This window comes from Dromiciops gliroides, chromosome 4 (genome assembly GCF_019393635.1).
Source record: "Dromiciops gliroides isolate mDroGli1 chromosome 4, mDroGli1.pri, whole genome shotgun sequence".
NCBI classification, from domain to species: Eukaryota; Metazoa; Chordata; class Mammalia; order Microbiotheria; family Microbiotheriidae; genus Dromiciops; species Dromiciops gliroides.
The window spans coordinates 79,761,618-79,780,895 of NC_057864.1; the positions used below are offsets into that span (position 1 = coordinate 79,761,618).

Here is a 19,278-nt window from a genome sequence, read left to right on the forward strand (position 1 = left end):
ATTGGTGGAGGGAATTTTCTTTCTTGGGAGTTCCATATACAAAAGAAATCACAAATTCAGTCCTTGTCCCTTCTTAGGATTGTGACTTTCAAATCTGAGAACTTATTCTTATGAGTATGATTTTAAAAAGGCAGTGATTTTATTGAATGAGATCTCTAATCACCACATATTTATAAGATTACAATATTACATTATTGAACAGGAAAGGGTGGAGTGGAAGTGGAATCAGCAATTTTGAAAATTTTCAAAGAATTTGACAACCAACCTGGGAGCCAAGAAAAATAATTTTTAAAAGGCATTATTCTTTGGTTCATAAGCCATATTGGATAAAATGTTTTAAAAGTTGCACCAAGGGGGGCAGCTAGGTGGCACAGTGGTTAAAGCACCGGCCCTGGATTCAGGAGTACCTGAGTTCAAATCCGGCCTCAGACACTTGACACTTACTAGCTGTGTGACCCTGGGCAAGTCACTTAGCCCCCATTGCCTGCAAAAAAAAAAAAACCCAAAACCAACCAAACAAAAAAAGTTGCACCAAATTTCAAAACCATGCAATGCAATACAAAGCATTGTCACATCACCAAACTCTTAGTGGGGAAGAAGATAGGGAACAGGGAATGAATGGCATGAGATAAAATTGTTAGAACCAGGTCACTTGATGCCTTCCTCTTCACTTCCTATTAAGTTTTAGCTGCAAGGTCCAAGTGTGATTTTTTTTGAAAGGTTTGCTCAATTACTGGCCAGTGCAGGTAGACTAGATTTAAAAAAGAAAAAAAATTACAATGTATTTGATCAACACTAATAATCATAAAAGTTGGGAAATTCTAACAAGATTATAAACCTTAATGTTGCGGATCTCCTTATACTGAATTTGCTGTCTGCACTGCCTCTTTCTCTGAGTAGAAGTAGAGGTGAAGAATTAATTTATTAACAACTTTAGAAAATTATAATTACTGCTTACTCAGCAGTACTTAAATTATGCAGTTCTAATTTCTCTCTATTATATAAGAAAATCCTTTTAATTATGTCATTTACAGGTAAAGTGATATAAGGAGAAAATAGAGAGTGAATTCCTTTTTAATCATTAAAACCTTCCTTTGTCCATTATAACTTAAAGATGGGTCATTTTAAAATGACTACCAGATTAATGTATTAACTAGATTGATCCTTGTACTATCTTTGATTTTTTTTTCCCCTCTGATATAATTTAGGTGGCAGAAGTCTTCAAATTATACGGGCCAAAATATCTGATGGTGGAGAATACACATGTATCGCAATGAACCAAGCTGGTGAAACCAAGAAAAAGATTTCCCTGACTATTTATGGTTTGTTTTCACTGTACTCCAAAAATGTATTTATTATTAAATCCATAAGGAAGTTTTTAATCCAAATTAATTTTAAAGCCTTATTTGTTTTCTTCCTTCAGTTCCCCCAAGCATTAAGGACCATGGCAGTGAATCTCTCTCTGTAATTAACATACGAGAAGGATCTCCAGTGTCACTGGAGTGTGAGTCGAATGCTGTTCCACCTCCAGTCATAACCTGGTATAAGAATGGGAGAATGATAATGGAATCTGCTAACTCGGAGATTTTAGGTGATGGACAAATGCTACACATCAAGGGAGCTGAGGTACATAATTTGTTTACTTCATGGCATTTCTTGTTGGAATTACAAGGGGGGAAATTGTAGCAACTTGATTTTTTTTCTATAATGAATATAATTTTCATAAATGCAAAGTAGTGTTGTTAGATAACCTGGGTTATGGTTCCAGCTCTCTCACTGACTTGAGCACTTTGGACCCCAGCTTCCTTATGTATAAAGTTAGGGGACTAGACAGGGAGCTCTCTAAAGGAATTATCCTCATCTATGAGATCACAGATTTATCCAAGTATGATTCTATTCTTCTGTTGCTTTGGTGTTGTGCCTTTGAAGCTCTTTAACTTGAATATATTTGCTTTCTCATAGAAAATGCATTTTGCCAATGAAACAGAATAAAGACTGGATCTCTTAAAGCATAAAATATCTAGAAATTTCAGTCCTATCTTATACCATACACAATGTGATCATGCATGACTAAATGGAAATCATTAAATAATGAGGTTCTTTTGTTATTTTTCAGGTGTCTGACACAGGTCAATATGTATGTAGAGCTATAAATGTAGCAGGGCAAGATGATAAAAATTTCCACCTTAATGTTTATGGTAAGTATCTGTATTGAATTACTCTTTGTTCTAAGATATGAATGAAAAGACAGTTTTGCTGGAGTTAATGCAATTAGCACATACATTATATGATACTTATGTGTTATAGTACCACCTAGGATAGAAGGGCCCCAAGAAGAGGAGGTTGTTGAGACTATCAGTAACCCTGTGACTCTTGCCTGTGATGCCACTGGAATCCCTCCACCTACACTGGTATGGTTGAAGAACAGAAAGCCAATAGGTAATGTAACTATGCACACTTAACTTTGTTTGCTTTTACTTATTCTGGTAGACAAAATTGTGAATTTTTAGTGTTAACACATAAAATTTATTCCCATTGAATTTCACAATATTAGATTTGGCCCACTACTATATAGCCTTTCAAGATCTCTCTTCCAACTTTTGTCATCTGCAAATTTGATTACCATACCTTTATTCAAGGTTATGCCTTCCTCTCACAGTAATCTCACCTCAGACACTTACTAGCTGTGTGACCCTAGGCAAGTCACTTAACTCCAATTTCCTTAAACATCTGGGACCATCTCCAGATAGATATAGATATAGATAGATAGATATAGATAGATGTATATATGTGTGTGTATATATATGTATATGTATGTGTATATATATACACATAGATATATGTATATATATAAAATCTTGCCACTGGACCCAGATGTCTCTGAAAGAGCATGAGGTTGGTGACCTTGCACAGCCCTCCCTCACTTAAATCCAATTCAGTGAAAGTCATGACATCACCCTGATCCTCTTTGAAAGTGAAGGATAAACAACAACAATTAATTAACTTTAACAGTTGCCCACCCTCCATGTGTATAGAGTTAACAAATGGTAATCTTAGTGTAATTACTCCTAATACCAGCACAAAATGAAGATTGCACTGTCAACATTCTGTCATCTGATCCATATTAACTCCATTTGTGTGAAATTTTCCCAACTTCTTAGAATCTGCCAGAGGTTAAGTTCCCTTTCATTGCCTTCAAAAACCCAGGTGTTAGTGTATGTGCAAGTACACATATGTGTTGCAGTTATTAGTAACCAATCAATCAACTTATATATTTACCAGTTAACCAACCAACTAACTAATATTTCTTAAATATACTACAGGAAAAAAAGTATAACATAATACCTCAAGGAATTGTAGAATTTTAGTCTTAGAAGGAACTTAGTAGGAGGGGCAGCTAGGTGGCCCTGGAGTCAGGAGGACACGAGTTCAAATCCGGCATCCGACACTTGACACTTACTAGCTGTGTGACCCTGGGCAAGTCACTTAATCCCAATTGCCCCACCAAAAAAAAAAGAAAAAGAAAACAACAAACAAACAGAAGGAACTTAGCATACACTTAGGACAAACAAACCTGAAAGGAATCCCTAGTATAATATATATATATATATATATATATATATATATATATATATATATATATATATTTTTAGTGAGGCAATTGGGGTTAAGTGACTTGCCCAGGGTCACCTAGTATAATATATCAAACATTGGTCATGCAGTTTCTATTTGAAAACTTACATTGAGGGTGAACTTTTCACTTCCCATGTTATCCCGTTCCACTAGAAAAAAAATTCTTAACATCAGGCCTGAATTGGATTTTTGGGAATTTCCTGCTCCTGGTTCCCTCTTCTAGCACCAATCAGAACAGGTCTAATCCCTCTTCTATACAACAGTCTGTCACATATTTAAACATGGCTATCTTTTCCACACTGCATCTTCTCCCCTCTGGGCAATAAACTTCTCCATTTCCATCTATTGATCTTCATATGGAATGGACTCAAAGCTCTTCATAATCCAGACTGACCTTTTCTGAACATTCTTGCTTATCAATATCCTTTTGTAAACTGGGAAGCAGAACTGAACACAATATTCCAAATGAGATCTTACCAGAATAGAGTACAGATCTGTTATCTTCCTATTCCCCTAAGTTATGTACTCTTAATTCAGACCAACTTTGTATTCACTTTTTTGGATGCCACACCACACTGCTGCCTCATGTTTACAGTGCTTTGAATTCACTAAAAACTGTAGACCTTTAGATAAACTGCTGTTAAGCCATCCATCTCCCATCTGGTATTGAAAAGATGATTTTAAAACAATTTTATCATATTAGATTTAGCCCAGTGATCCAGCCTATCAGGATCCTTTTTTGGATCCAAACACTGTCATCCATGTATTAAACCTCCCTCTCAACTTTGTGTCATCTGCAAATTTGATGTCCACAGGTCCCTGGAAAACTTCTCCAGAGATGATTCATCAAGTTGGCATTGAACTAATAATGGCAATTCTTTGAGTCTGACCATTCAACTAGTTCTGAATTCATCTAAGTGTATTATCACTTAGTCCCTATCCCTTCATATTTTCCACGAGAATAGTATTAGATGCTTTACTAAGTGTATTCTTTTTAAAAAGGTCAATTTCTTCATAAATGGTTCTTCATAATCCTATTTCTTTTTCTTGGTTTTTAATAACCATTTCTTTAACAATTCATTTTAGAATTTTCTCCAGGAATTCAAGTTGAGCTAGACTGTAAGCTCTTTTCTCTTCTTTTAGGAAAATTGGGATATTTGCCAGCCCAGCAGTGTGTCTTCCATTTTCCACACTCCTTTAAGTATCCCTAATACTGACTTATAAATCAACATCTCCCATTTCCTTCAGTACACAAGGATGTAGTTCATCTGGTCCAGGTGACTTGAATTCATCAAAGGCAAATAGAGCTTTTCTTGAAATATCCTTTCTTATCTTGAATATCACATCTCTATTAGCCATTTTTGTTCTGTCAGTGCAATGCTCATTCTCTTTGACAGAAACAAAAGTAAACTAACAGCTCTGGCTTCACTTCGAGTGAAATAATTATAACTGAAAACAAATAGTGGTTTTATCCTTCTTTGATTATCCTTTCTCTTAACTTGGCTTAAAAAAAAAAAACCCTAACCTTCGTTATTGTAGCCGTCAGCTTCTTTCACTAGTCTCAATTCATTCTGAGCCTTAGTAGTTTAAACATTATTTTAATACGACAATGCCAAACTATGACGTTTATTGCCTGACCTTGCTTTCATCTTGTTTATGTATATTTTAAAAGTTTAAGTTGGGGGCAGCTAGATGGCGCAGTGGATAGAGCACCGGCCCTGGAATCAGGAGTACCTGGGTTCAAATCCGGCCTCAGACATTTAACAATTAACTGGCTGTGTGACCCTGGGCAGGTCACTTGGCCCCAATTGCCTCACTAAAAAAAAAAAAGGAAAAAAAAGTTTAAGCTGGATAGTGAGCTCTAAATTGGTTGGTAATTAATCTACATCAGTCTCTTCAGACGACTCCTGTTTTCCTCACTGGGATTGCCTCCCTTTGTTTCCATAGAATCTTTCTTCATGGTTTGCCATCCCTTATAGACTAACTCCCCCTGTCAAATTTTAGTCCATAGTATTTTACATACCTTTCTTCTCAACCCTCTTTGCTTTCCCAAAATTTGGGGTGCATGTCAGACGACCCAGTTTCCCTCTCTATCACAAATTCTAGGTGGACGTAGTCATTCCCCATTTCAGGATTCCCATCGTTTCACCCTAGAAACATAGTATTGAAAAGTAGAAGCAGGATAAGATTTTCCCTTGTTGGCTCTTCCACCTTTTGAAGGGGAGACGGGAAGAAATAAGCATTTATTAAGTCCCCACTGTGTGCCAGCCACTGTTCTAAGAGCTTTACAAAATTTCATTTGATCCTCACAACAACCCTGTGAGCTGGATGCTTTTGTTATCTCTATTTTAGAACTGAAGAAACTAAGGCCAACAAAGATGAAGTGACTTGTCCAGGGTTATACAGCTAATAAGCATCTGTGACCTGATTTAAACTCAGGTCTTCCTGACTGTAGGAACGATGAAATGCGCATTAAGTCCTCACAGAATTTTTACAGCTATTCTCATTTGGACAGAGAGAGCTCTCCAGCAGAAATCTGGATAAATTAAAGTCTTCCTCATTACTATGTAATGCATCTGTGCTACCAGGTTTCTCTAAATCCTCATCTACTCCCTCTTTATGTTCCAGTGGTCCCTAATGACAAAATCACTTCCATTTCCTCCTCCTTATACCATCTGCTACATGCTTTTTGCTATGCTTCATACTCCTGATTGCTTGAGTTCCTCACAAAATATACCACCTTAATATGTGATTTTTATACCACCACCCCCCTTTTATCCAGTCTATTTATTTATTTGTTTGTTTGTTTTTTGGTGAGGCAATTGGAGTTAAGTGACTTGCCCAGGGTCACACAGCTAGTACATGTTAAGTGTCTGAGGCCGGATTTGAACTCAGGTTCTCCTGAATCCAGGGTTGGTCCGATATCCACTGCGCCACCTAGCTGCCCCTCAGTCTATTTATTTTTGAGAAAATTTGCCCCCACCACAGAAATATTCAAGTCATATGCTTAATCCCAGCAAATCTCAGTGATAACAGAGGGTCAAATTTGCTTCTAAATTAAGATGTCTAGTTTATCTTGCATATAGCCTAAACTACAGACATTTCTGAATCTCTATTTAAGGCCACTGATCTTGTTACTGATTTTTTAAATTGGATATTTGTCTCCTGGGAACTTACAGCATCTTAAGTTTCATTCTTCTTTCTTCACTGTAGTACTTCTCTGTGGTGGCTAGTTTGATAACAGAGAAAACATATGCATTTTCTTCCTTCTCCATTCTTTTCAATTAATACCCTCTTAATTTGACTTGCAAGACCACAGGCAAATACATTCTTACCAGTTATATTCCATAGATAGATAGATAGATATAGATAGATAGATAGATAGGCATATTCCATCCCTGACTAAGAGTGTGCAACCTTTGTAATTTAAGCCATTAGGCATATTCCATCCCTGACTAAGAGTGTGCAACCTTTGTAATTTAAGCCATTATCTCGAAGTCCAGAAATCACACTGATGCAGCATATATTTATATATTTCCATATACATGCACAAAGATTCATTCACATAGAAAGTTGTGATATACAATATACCCTTAGCTATTGGTAAGAGATAATTATCATGCTCAATCAATTTTAAAATTAAATATTGGCAGATGCTGATACTATAGATATAATATTTGCTAAATTTCAAAAACTGTAGATCAGATATCCATACCATATATGCAAGCTTCTCATGGGCAGGAAACATACCTTATTTAAATCTCTGTCTTCCCTTATGCCTATAATATCATATTCCACATAGCTACTTAATGAATGTTGAATGATAAAGGAAAAACACGATATTAAGTTTATTTTTATAAGTCTAAATTATTATTTAAGATGAGCAGAAAAACATTTTATCTAATTTAAGAGAAGAAATTCTTAAGAATAGAAAATAATTTTAAACTAATAAACATTTTGTAATTTACAAAGGGATCTATGATACTTTAGTCTATTCCACTGATTTTTTTTTTTTAATAGATTAGGTCTCCCTATCTTGCTTAGACTGGAAGTTCAGGGTCTGCTCACAGGATGGTTCCTACTTTGACCATCATGGGAACTTTGACCTACTTTGTTTTCTGCTCAGGTCAGTTTGCCCCTTCTTATGCAACCCAATTACCCCCTGTTCCTTGGAACTGACCATATTGATGCTAAACTTAGTACAAACACTCATTTGGTTTAACCGACTGCTCCGAACTCTTGAGCTCAAGTCACCAGCCTCACCCTCTCTAGTAGTAGGGAATACAGGAATATATCACCATGTCTGACTATTGATTATTTTTTTAAATGTTTTTGGCCTCTAATAAATAATTTTGGCAATTACTGCTTTACAATGTAATTTGAGATCTGGTTTAAAAAAAAAAAACAGAAGGGGGCAGCTAGGTGGTGCAGTGGATAGAGCACCAGCCCTGGATTCAGGAGGACCTGAGTTCAAATCTGGCCTCAGACACTTGACACTTACTAGCTGTGTGACCTTGGGCAAGTCACTTAACCCTCATTGCCCAGCAAAAATAAAAATAAAAATAAAAAAATAAAAAAACAGAAGCCATTTCATTCCTTTTAAAAATTATTTCCCTTGAAGTTCTTGAACTTTTGTTTCTCCAAATGAATTTATTAGTATTTTGTCTAGTTTTATGACATTTCAATAAGTATTGGTTTAGTATTTCTCTTATAATATAAATATCTTCTTTTTTGTAGACATTCCTCTATTTCCTTTAAATTCTCAATGTTTCTAGCACATAATTGTAGTTACAGTAGTTACTAATGATTCTCTCTTCATCTTTTTATTTTGGAAGTTTTGTTTAAAATGTTTAAAAGTTAAAATAGCTAATATTGTTGTTTTTAAACTAGCCTTCTGTTTTCTTAAACATTTACTTTTCAATAAGGTGGCATTTTGTAGGAGAGCACTGCACTTGGATGCTCAAGAGCTGGATTAGGTCTTTACTGTATATCCTGTCATAGCAGTTGTCAATTACTTTTGAAAGTTATTTAATCTTTTTCAGCATTACTTTTCTACAATATGAAGTCATTAATATACTATCAATCTCACCAGGTTATTATGCAGATAAATTGAGAAGATGTATCTGAAATTACTTTCTAACTATAAAATGCTATATATAAGAGAAAGCTATAATTTTATATATTTTATTTTACTGGTCTAGTTACCTTAGAATAAAATTTATATATTATGGCAGGTAGATGATACACATATACTGTAAATCACATTTTAAATCACTTCTTTGAAATGTTTTCATGTTTTCATGTTTGTATAAGTCCTTTTTTCAAGAAAACCCAATGGCAGGGGGGAGGGGGCAGCTAGGTGGCACAGTGGATAAAGTAACAGCCCTAGATTCAGGAGGACCTGAGTTCAAATCCAGCCTCAGACACTTGACACTAGCTGTGTGACCCTGGGGAAGTCACTTAACCCTCATTGCCCTGACCAAAAAAAAAAAAAAGAAAAGAAAAGAAAACCCAATGGCATGAAATTCAGACTTATAAAGCAGATTAAAAGATAACTATTTGCTTTATAACAATTCACTACTAGGTTCTTTTAAAATGAATTTCTACATTTTAAATACAATTCCTCTTTTAAAGGTAAAGAATACTTTTCAAGGAAGCTCCTACTATATGAAGCAAAATGACCTGTTCTATATTTTAAGTGTTACAATATTATGGGAAATTATAGTGATTTCTCATTAGAAAAAGAACAGATTATCAGGTTTTTTGGTTGTTGGTTGTTTTTTTTTTTTAATTTATGTATCCATAGAAAATTCCAATTCACTTGAGATCCATGTTTTGTCTGGTGGAAGCAAGCTACAGATTGCCCGGTCTCAACATTCAGACAGTGGAACATATACTTGTATTGCATCAAATATAGAAGGAAAAGCTCAGAAAAATTACCTTCTTTCCATTCAAGGTAAATGTTGGTATAATTTTTTTGATCCTGAATATAATTAGCCCTGGTTCTGTTACAACTTGCAGTTTCTATAGCATATTCTTTCCTAATTTGGACTTGTATTAGATAAAAAAATGATTTAAAGCACTTAGCACAGATGAAATGGTAGAGGACCCTTTTACAGGCACTCCATCCCAAACCCTAACTCAACGTTGTGCTAGACTCATATCCTCTTCCCCCAGTTCTGAGCCATGGACTGTCACAGCTTCTATTGAAGGACTTGTACAATGCTCTGTTGCCCTCATTCCAATACATCCAAGTGCCCTAGTGGGTATCTGAGTCCCAAAGAGGAGGTAAAAAAAGACATGGCAGACGTAACAGCCCTTTTCCTCCTGAAATCCCACTCCTCTGATAGAAAGGGACATGAGACAGAATGAAAGCAGAGCTACAGACTCTGCAGAGAGAAAAGAGAAGCCAGTAGAAGTTCACTTCTCTTTTTTTATTCCCTGGCATTTTGGGGGCATGTAGGTAAAAACACCTGGGGAGGGTTCCCAAGAACACTTGCCTGGCTTAGGATCAAGGAGGTAGCGTGTGAACAGGCTGTCCATATGGCATCCTGGAAGTAACTGATAGACCCCAACACCCTTGAATTCCCGGGATCCAGGGTCTGGTGGACAAGCATTAGAACTTCAGGATGGAGGGGAGGGTTCCTGTTTGTATATGTACACTTATATGCTCATATGTACACTGACAGCCTCCCAGAAGTGTATCTTATAAATTTGTATCATATTTCTTAAATGACAGTTTAAGTAGACGATTTCTAGGGTCTCTTCCCGGTCTAAAGTTCGAGTTATTTAATACTCTGGAGGTAGTCATTCTCATTGATGAAAGTTATGATTATTTCTCCAAAGTTCCTCCGAATATTGTTGGTTCTGAAATGCCAAGTGAAGTCAGTGTCCTTCTGGGAGAAGACATTCATCTGGTATGCAATGCCAATGGGATTCCAAGACCTGTTATTCAGTGGCTGAAAGATGGAAAACCTATAACCAGTGCTGAAACAGAAAGAATACGGTATGTTTAAATGTGAACTTTGGCATTAACCTTGGTATGCCAATGAGGTTCTTTGAAACTAATTCTCTCAAATCTTTAAAATGAAGATTTTATTATTTCCACAAGATGGACATTGCAGGTTAAACTATAGAATACTATAAATATATGTTAACAACTATTATTATAATTGCACATTGTAATTTCTATGAATATATCATATGTATTAACTGCTTACGATTATTACATAATAGTAACCTTATTCAGTATATGCTTGCTTCAAGATTTGTTTATACACGGGGGAAGCTAGGTGGCGTAGTGGATAAAGCACTGGCACAGGATTCAGGAGGACCTGACTTCAAGTCTGGCCTCAGACACTTGACACTTACTAGCTGTGTGACCCTGGGCAAGTCATTTAACTCTCATTGCCCTGCAAAACAAAAACAAACAAACAAAAAAGAATACTAGAAAGGTAAGAAGGGACCAGGTTGTGAAGAAGTTTTAATACCAAAGTAATTTATATTTGATGTTGAAGGTAATAAGCAGCCACTGCATTTACTGTGGGGAGGAGAGCATTAGAATCAGATATCTGTTCTGGAACAAACGTTTTGGCAGCTGAGTAGAGGATGCATTAGAGTGGGGAGAGACTTAGGGCAGTGAGATCACTGAAAGAGTAGAGGTGAAACGTGATAAAGGCTTGTACCAGTGAGGAGAGAAAGGGGCATATGTAAAATGCGGCAAGAGATTGTATGTGAGATGAGTACAAGTGAGGAGTTAAAGATGAGGATATTGCAAATCTGGCTGACCAGGAGAATGGTGGTGCTCTGGACAGTAACAGGAAATTTGGGAAGAGGATAGTGTTTGAGTGAAATGATAAGGCGTCCATTCTCTTTGAGTTTATTAAATGTTTGCTCTGTGCCAAACACTGCTAAATGCTCATAATACAAGTACATAAGCAAAGACAGTATACTATTTCAAGGAATTTACATTCTAATGAGGCAAACAAAACACCTTGCTGGCCAGGGAAAGTTACTGGGATGGTGAATGGGGTCATCAGGGAGGAGATTGATACATTCTATCCAGAAACATTGGCAGGATTGATTTGCTCATGGCTCAAGAATTAGCGATAGGCCAAGGGCCTATGGAGGAAAAAGTGAAAAAATACAGGTCTGAGACTTTTCTGAAATAGAGGTTCCAGAGAAGAGTAGAAATATTGCTACCAACCCAATAATCAGCAACTATTTCTTGAGAAAATGCAAAATAGTCTGACAGATATGATCCGTACTCAAATGAAGTTTGTTGTCTATTGCTTTCTTTGTTATCTTCCTTTGATTTTTTTATCATTCTATATGCAACATTATTTAAAATATTTATTTAGTGTTCTAACCTATATACCAGTTTGTAGAGTAAAGTGAAATGGTGCTCTGAGTCAGTTATTTAAATCAATCATTCAATTAAAGGTAACAGGCACTTTGTTTCATTTCACCTCACTTTGGTTATTAATAGTCAAGCTTTCCGTCAAATATTAAAACATTTATTTTGATAACATATCAAATTAGAAAATCTATATTAAAGTGATTTGTGAATCTTATTTCACTATTGTTATGATAGTAATGTCAAAAATAATGAAAACATTGGCATAAATATAGCCCCTAGACTTGTAATGGGGCAATAATAATCAAATTCCAACTAATCTTCACTTTTATTGAAAGAATAGACTATAGTAACAACTAAAAGTTAACTTTAAACTAGGAATAGCAATTGATCCTTTTACATTTGAAAGAAGCAATCTGAAGTCACTACAATCAAAATTATTTTTATTTTAAAACTTTGCTAAATAAAATGTAGGTAATTTTACTTGGTGAAATTCATTTAACATGGATAATTAAGATTGTTTCAGAGTATATGTATTACTAAATTATAAAATATACCTCACTAAAATGCTTTAGGAATTTATTGCTTTTGTCTATAAATGTCATTTACCTACCCAGTGAAAAAACAGCCACATGTACTACAGAATTTTTTTTTTTATCACATGGATGAACTGTGTGAATTATATGGTGTTAGGTTTATCTTCCAAGTCTAAATTTAATATTCAATTGACTGGATGTTTCATTGTTGAAATATTTCCATAAATTTTCATTACAGAGCTTTTACACACTTTTCATTTAGTTTAAAGATTACATTAAGATCTGCAACCATAACATTCTGACTATAGAAGAAAAATTAACTTTGATTCTGAGTTAGCTATCAATCAAATGTGGTTTACTTACTTTTCCTTAAAAGTTAACATTTGAGATACTGAAGCCCAAGACTCAGTTTTTAGTTGCTGTGTAGAATTCACATCAATTTTAAGACATATGACTCTAGTGGGATCATAAATTTAGAACTAGTAACAAGTTAGAAGTCATCTAGTATAACCCCTTAATTTTACAGTCCAGGAAACTGGTTCTATAACTTGTCTAAGGTCATTCAGATACTAACAGATCTGGGTTTCTAACCCAATTCCTCTTCAAATACCACATTTTCTACCACTGCACCACACTTCCTTCTAGGACTTCCAGAAGAAGAGACATAAGCAACAACTTGGAGTATAATATCAGAAAAGAAATGATCAATCTATGATGGGAAGGGATGTTTAAGAACACAATAATTACGTTTTAAAGCTACAAGAAGAGTTAGTTTTCCAGATCATAGGACCACATAAATCAGCTCAGTACATTCTACCTATGACCTTTTCCATAGAGTGACTCCAGATGGCAGCACGCTAAACATTTTCGGAGCTCTCACATCTGACATGGGGAAATACACTTGTGTAGCTACTAATCCTGCAGGAGAAGAAGACCGAATTTTTAACTTGAATGTCTATGGTGAGTTTTAAATTGTGACACATTCAGTTCCAACATGTTATATAGTTTTATTACCTTAGGAATACATCAAGAGAAATGAATATTCAATAGCAGGTTTTCTTGGGCAAATTCTCTCTGGTCAAAATGTCAGAACTGCTACCATTTGGGATGCATAACATTGAAGGGTAAATCACTATAATTAGGATAGATTTGAACTCGTCATTTTCCTGCTTTTCTTCTTCTGTTGCTGTAAAATGTAGTTTCACCTGCAATTGTGGGTAATAAGGAGGAAGCAGAGAAGTTAATGGCCTTATTGGATACTTCAATAAACATTGAATGTACAGCCACTGGAATTCCACCACCACAGATAAATTGGCTAAAGAATGGACTCCCTCTGCCTATCTCATCCCAAATCCGATTGCTGGCTGCAGGGCAGGTGATCAGGTCAGTTTAAAAAATATTACATTTTTAAACGAATGACTGTGTTTTACTTTCCTTCATCTAACCAAGTTTATTATTTTTATTGATTTTTTTGTTTTTAACCTTACTTTTACTTTCAAATCTATCCCTTTCCCATTTCACTGACAAACAACATCCCTGTAGCTTAAATTAAAATAGAATAAGGAATATGTTTGTTAAAATTAAGCATCAGCCAAGTTTTAAAATATGTGCCATATCCCACACCCATAACCCTCCACTCCTGCAATGAAGGTACGGAGATATATTTTTTCAACTCTTCTTTGGGTCCAAGTTTGCTCATTATAATTACACAGCATCTTGTTTCATTTTATTGTTATTGGAGTTTACATTGGTGTAGTTGTATATATTATTTTCCTGGTTCTGTTTAACTTTGTATCAGTTCATATAAGTCATCACATGCTTATCTGAATTCTTTGTATTCACTTTTTCTGTATATGGGATATTTCTTCCTAAGGGATCTCAAGTTCAAAAGATACAGACATTCTAGTAACTTTTTAAAAATGTAGTTCCAAGTTGTTTAATAAAATGGTTGGACCAATTCATAGCTATATATGCAATGATATTAGTGGCCTTGCTTCCTGAAGTCCCTCTAATGGCGACTTTAGTCATGTTTGTCCATTTGCTTGAGATGCATCTGATTAATTTTTTAATCATGTTATGATCCAAACACTGAACATTGTTTTCCTATCTTAAAATCATTTTTGTTAAAAAAATAATTACAGAAATGGATTTCAGTTCCATTTTAATATTATATTATTAATACAGGTGTATTAGTACAAATATTCTACATATAATTTAATAACACATTTACAAAATGAAAAATGTGTTCAATGACCATACTAATGGAACCAATTCATAGCTCCAAAAATTGTACAATAATGTGCCTAGCTCCTTATAATCCCTCCAACTTTGACCATTCCAACTTTTGTTTGTCATCTTTTCCAATCTACAGCATATGAAATAAAATTGGAGTCGTTTTAACTTATATTTTTCTTACTATTAGTGATTTGAAACATATTTTCATGTGGTCATTTATAGTTCACAACTCTTCTTTTGAAAGCTTTCTGTTTATGTCATTTGACCAATTATCTATTTAGGGAATGGTACTTGATGTCATTATGTCATTTTGCTATATGTTGTGTATATCTGACTTCTATTCATATTTGGAGCAAATACTTTTTCCTACTTTAATATCGTTTCTTCATGCTTGTGCCCGCTATTATTAATTTTATATATACAAAATTATGTATTTTATCTTTTATGATCCTTCATATGATCTGCTTAGTTAAGAATTCTCTCTTTAACCACAGTTATAAAAAGTGCTTCCTCTCTGTTCTCTTCTAATTTTTGCAAGGTATGACATTTTATATTCAGGTCATATATAACTCTTTTGAGTTTATTATGAAATGTGGTTTAAGATATTGTTGTAAACCTTTTTTTCTGTCAAACTTTCTAATTTTTCTGAGAAATTTCTGTCCAAATGATGGGTTTCTTCCCCTTTATGATTTACACTCATTTTTGCCAAATGCTGGTCTACCATTTTTTATTGTTTCCATTTCCTTCTTATCTGGTCTGTTCCACTGATATATTCGTCTGTTTTTAACCAATACTAAAGGCATTCAAAAGCTACAACATTATAATATACAATTTGAGGTCTGATAACTGAATAACCTCATTCCTTCAAACTTTTTTCTCATTTTCTGTGAAATCCTCAACCTTATTTCTTAAAAAATGTTGGTATTATTTTCACTGGTTAAACTAAATGTATAAATTAAGTTAGTAGTTTTGCCATTTTTATTATTTTGGCACAAACCAGTCACAAGCAGTGAATATCTTTCCAATTATTTGTCTTAATTTCTGTAAAGAATGTTTCATAGTTGTAGTTGTATTAGTCTTGCACGTCTTAGATTACCTATGATATTTTATGCACTGTATAATAATTTGGAATAGAAAGTCTACTTTTACCATATCTTCCTGATTCTTGTTAGTACTGCGTAGAAATAATGATGATTTGTGGATTTGTTAGGAATTTAATATCTGTTTTTGTACCTTTTCTCCCCCAGAATTGTGAGAGCTCAGGTGTCTGATGTTGGAATATACACTTGTGTGGCCTCTAACAGAGCTGGGGTAGATAATAAACGTTATAGTCTGCAAGTTTTTGGTAAGTCATCTTGTGTAATATGAAACCTTGTACTTATTTGACAAGTTTTGCTATGTAAGAGAAATATTTCTATTTTTATTATTATTTCAGTTTCATAGTGAAATACTATGGACATAGTCTATCTTTAATTTCCCCATTGTTTCTCCCCACTGATTGATACATTTAATTTGTAAAGTATCATATTTTGTAGTCAGGAATGAACTAACTCACAGGTCAAGACGGGATTAACACAATGAGTCCCTTAAGTATAGGGAACAGAAATGTTCCTACAGTCTGGGACCCTGTCAGTGGGGCCCCTTTGTCTATGTTTCTGCCAAGGATTTTTTTTACCCTAGTTTGACCTTGATTTTCATATTGTTCCAAGTATAAAGTTCAAATAATAATATTTCTCTCCAGGCATGAGGTCATTCTTTCTCATCCCAAAAGAAAGTTAAGACTTTTTTCTCATAATGTCAGGTTGTAATTATAATTTTTGAATATATGTGTCTTTATATATACACACATATATATTTATACAAGCACTTATAGTATTAAATTCACAATTCTCAGAAATATTGAGAATTTATAAATAGAAGAAATGTGTTGGCTTGTATTTTGTCCTTAGCTCTCTTCTCCATTACATTGTTATTGTCATCATCATCATAGCTCCTGAACTCAGGTTCTCCTCCAGTACCTGATTACAGCTGAGTTCTTAGAGCTATGCCAGGATCCTGAGCACAAGTTCTGGCAAATTGGAAAAGGGGCCACTTCACAAATACAGGCAGCCTTCTTTACCTCTGTATTTAACTGCCACCTCCCCAAAGTCCATCAGTGAAAAATTAACATGTGTGGTCTGATTTTCTCTCCTACATAGTACCACCAAGCATGGACAATGCAGCTGGAACTGAAGAAATAACAGTTGTAAAAGGCAGTTCTACCTCACTGACATGCTTTACTGATGGAATCCCAATCCCCACTATGTCATGGCTTAAAGAGAGTCAACCTCTGGAGCTGGACACCCATCTGCAAATGAGTAATCAAGGAATGGTCCTTCAGGTTTTTGAAGCAGAGATCAAAGATTCTGGAAGATACACTTGTATTGCCTCCAATGAAGTTGGGGAAGTCAAGAAGCACTTTGTCCTAAAAGTTCTGGGTATGTTGATTGTTTAACACATTAAAAATTATTAGGAAGTCATCATACTTTAAAAAAAAGAATAATAACAAAGACCCAATGAAAAATTATATATAAGAAACAGTTATTATTCCATTTTGTGTTTATTCTCTATCTTTGATAGCCAAACTCCAGGAAGTCATCTGCAATTGTTTCCATTCTCCATCTCTTCAGTCCCTAAAATTCTGGCTTCTTACCCCACTACCTATTTGAAAATACTCTCTCCATGGTTACCAATGATTTCTTTAATGCAGTAATAATCTAATTAACTTCCTCTGAAACATTTGAAACTTTTTACCATCCCCTCTTCCAGCATACTCTGGCCTTCCTTGGTTTCTATTATACTGTTCTCTTCTGTATCTCTACTTATCTAGCCATCAGAGACAATTAGGTGGTAAAATGGATAGAGTGCTGCAGCTGGAGTCAGAAAGACCTGAATTCAAATCCCTCCTTGACCACTAACTGAACCTGTGTTAAGCATATAGTTCAACCTGCCTATCTTAGTTACCATATTGGTAAAACAGGAATAACAATTGGTATCTAACTCCCAGGATGGTTACAAAGCTAACATGAGATATTTGGAAAATGCTTTACAAATGATAAAGCACTATACAACATAAATGCAAGTTATTATTATCCTTTTTCGATTTCCTTTGCTGGATCATTACCCTGCATCTACCTCCTAATTATGGGTATGCTCAGGGCTCTTTCTTGAGCTTTCTTCTCTTTTAAAACATAATCTCCTTTGGTAGCTAGTTAGTTCCTATGTGTTCAATTTTCATCTATATACAGATGACTGCCAAAGCTATTAATGGATGAAATAGTATTTATTAAGTGCTTAATTTGCTAAGGTCTAATCTCTGTCTTGACTTCCATTACCAAATGCATGCTGATCAACTATTAGAAGGTCTTCAAATTCAACATGTCAAAAAAAAAAAATCATTGTCTTTCCTAAAAACCCGTCATCCAAATTTCCTTATTTCTCTTGAGGATATCTCCATCCTTTGAATCTCCTAGATTCGCCATCTTGATGTCATCCTTGAGCCTTCCTTCACCTTCACCTCCAACATCCTATCAGTTACTTAGTCTTATTGATTCTACTTCCATAGCATTTCTCCTATACTCCACTTCAGATTTCCATAACCTCTCCCCTGGAGTACTATAATAGCTTGCTACTTGATCCCCTTGCCTCTAGTCTTTCCCTTGTCCAGTCTACCCTCCATGTTGCCAGATCAGTAGTCCTAAAACATGCATTTGACTGTATCACTCCCCAGCTCAGATACCTTCAATAGTTATCTATTTATTTATATTACTTCCATTGACACAGAATCTACTCAGTTCAAGCTGTCCTGTGAGCACTCGCCTGAGCATGAAGTTCCATTTCTTTCATGCCTTTATATGTAGATGGTTCCCTCATGTTTAGAATGTCCATCCTCATCAACTGTACCTCAAAGAAATCTCTAATTGTTCTTCAAAGGACAATTAAGTTGCTTTTTCCTATGAGAGGGTTTTTCTGATTCCCTCAATTGTTAGTGCTTGCTCTCTCCTGAAATGGATATAACTTTGTATCTATTCTGTGAGCACTTACCTGTGTACATGTCATATCCTCACAGCAGACTAGAGGTTTTTTTGAGGGAAGGGACTATTCCCTTTATCATTTTTGCATCCTTGCCAGTGCAGCATTATTCGTGTGTAAGTTGTGTACTTAATTATTAGGCAGTTTCTGAACTTCTCCCAAGGACTAAGGATAAATACATTTAATATGTCTGTTCCAATACAATAACATAATACCATATAATAATGTATACATCAGTTCTAATGAGAGGGGGAAGAGTTAGATAAAAGGATAAGGCTATAGAGGAGTTACCATCAATCTGAAATTTTTTTAAAGTAATGTACAGAATATCTAGTCAAGGATAAGTAAATGAGTACAGAAATGTAGCACAGTCCTGTTAAAATTGAGAATGAGTTGAGGCTGGTGAGAAAAACTAAGAACAGCAAAAATTAATTCTTTCTTTTAGTT

The 19,278-nt window shown here is 35.0% G+C and overlaps 1 protein-coding gene across 1 annotated transcript in view; it reads left to right on the top strand.

Moving 5' to 3' along the window:
- HMCN1 (hemicentin 1) overlaps window positions 1-19,278 on the top strand; it is a 517,054-nt gene that overhangs the window by 389,961 nt on the left and 107,815 nt on the right. The window contains 10 exon segments of the mRNA XM_044003022.1: window positions 1,209-1,322; window positions 1,424-1,626; window positions 2,117-2,198; window positions 2,308-2,439; window positions 9,440-9,589; window positions 10,480-10,639; window positions 13,361-13,485; window positions 13,725-13,908; window positions 16,008-16,105; window positions 16,959-17,237. Of these exon segments, the coding sequence (XP_043858957.1) occupies window positions 1,209-1,322; window positions 1,424-1,626; window positions 2,117-2,198; window positions 2,308-2,439; window positions 9,440-9,589; window positions 10,480-10,639; window positions 13,361-13,485; window positions 13,725-13,908; window positions 16,008-16,105; window positions 16,959-17,237 (1,527 nt within the window).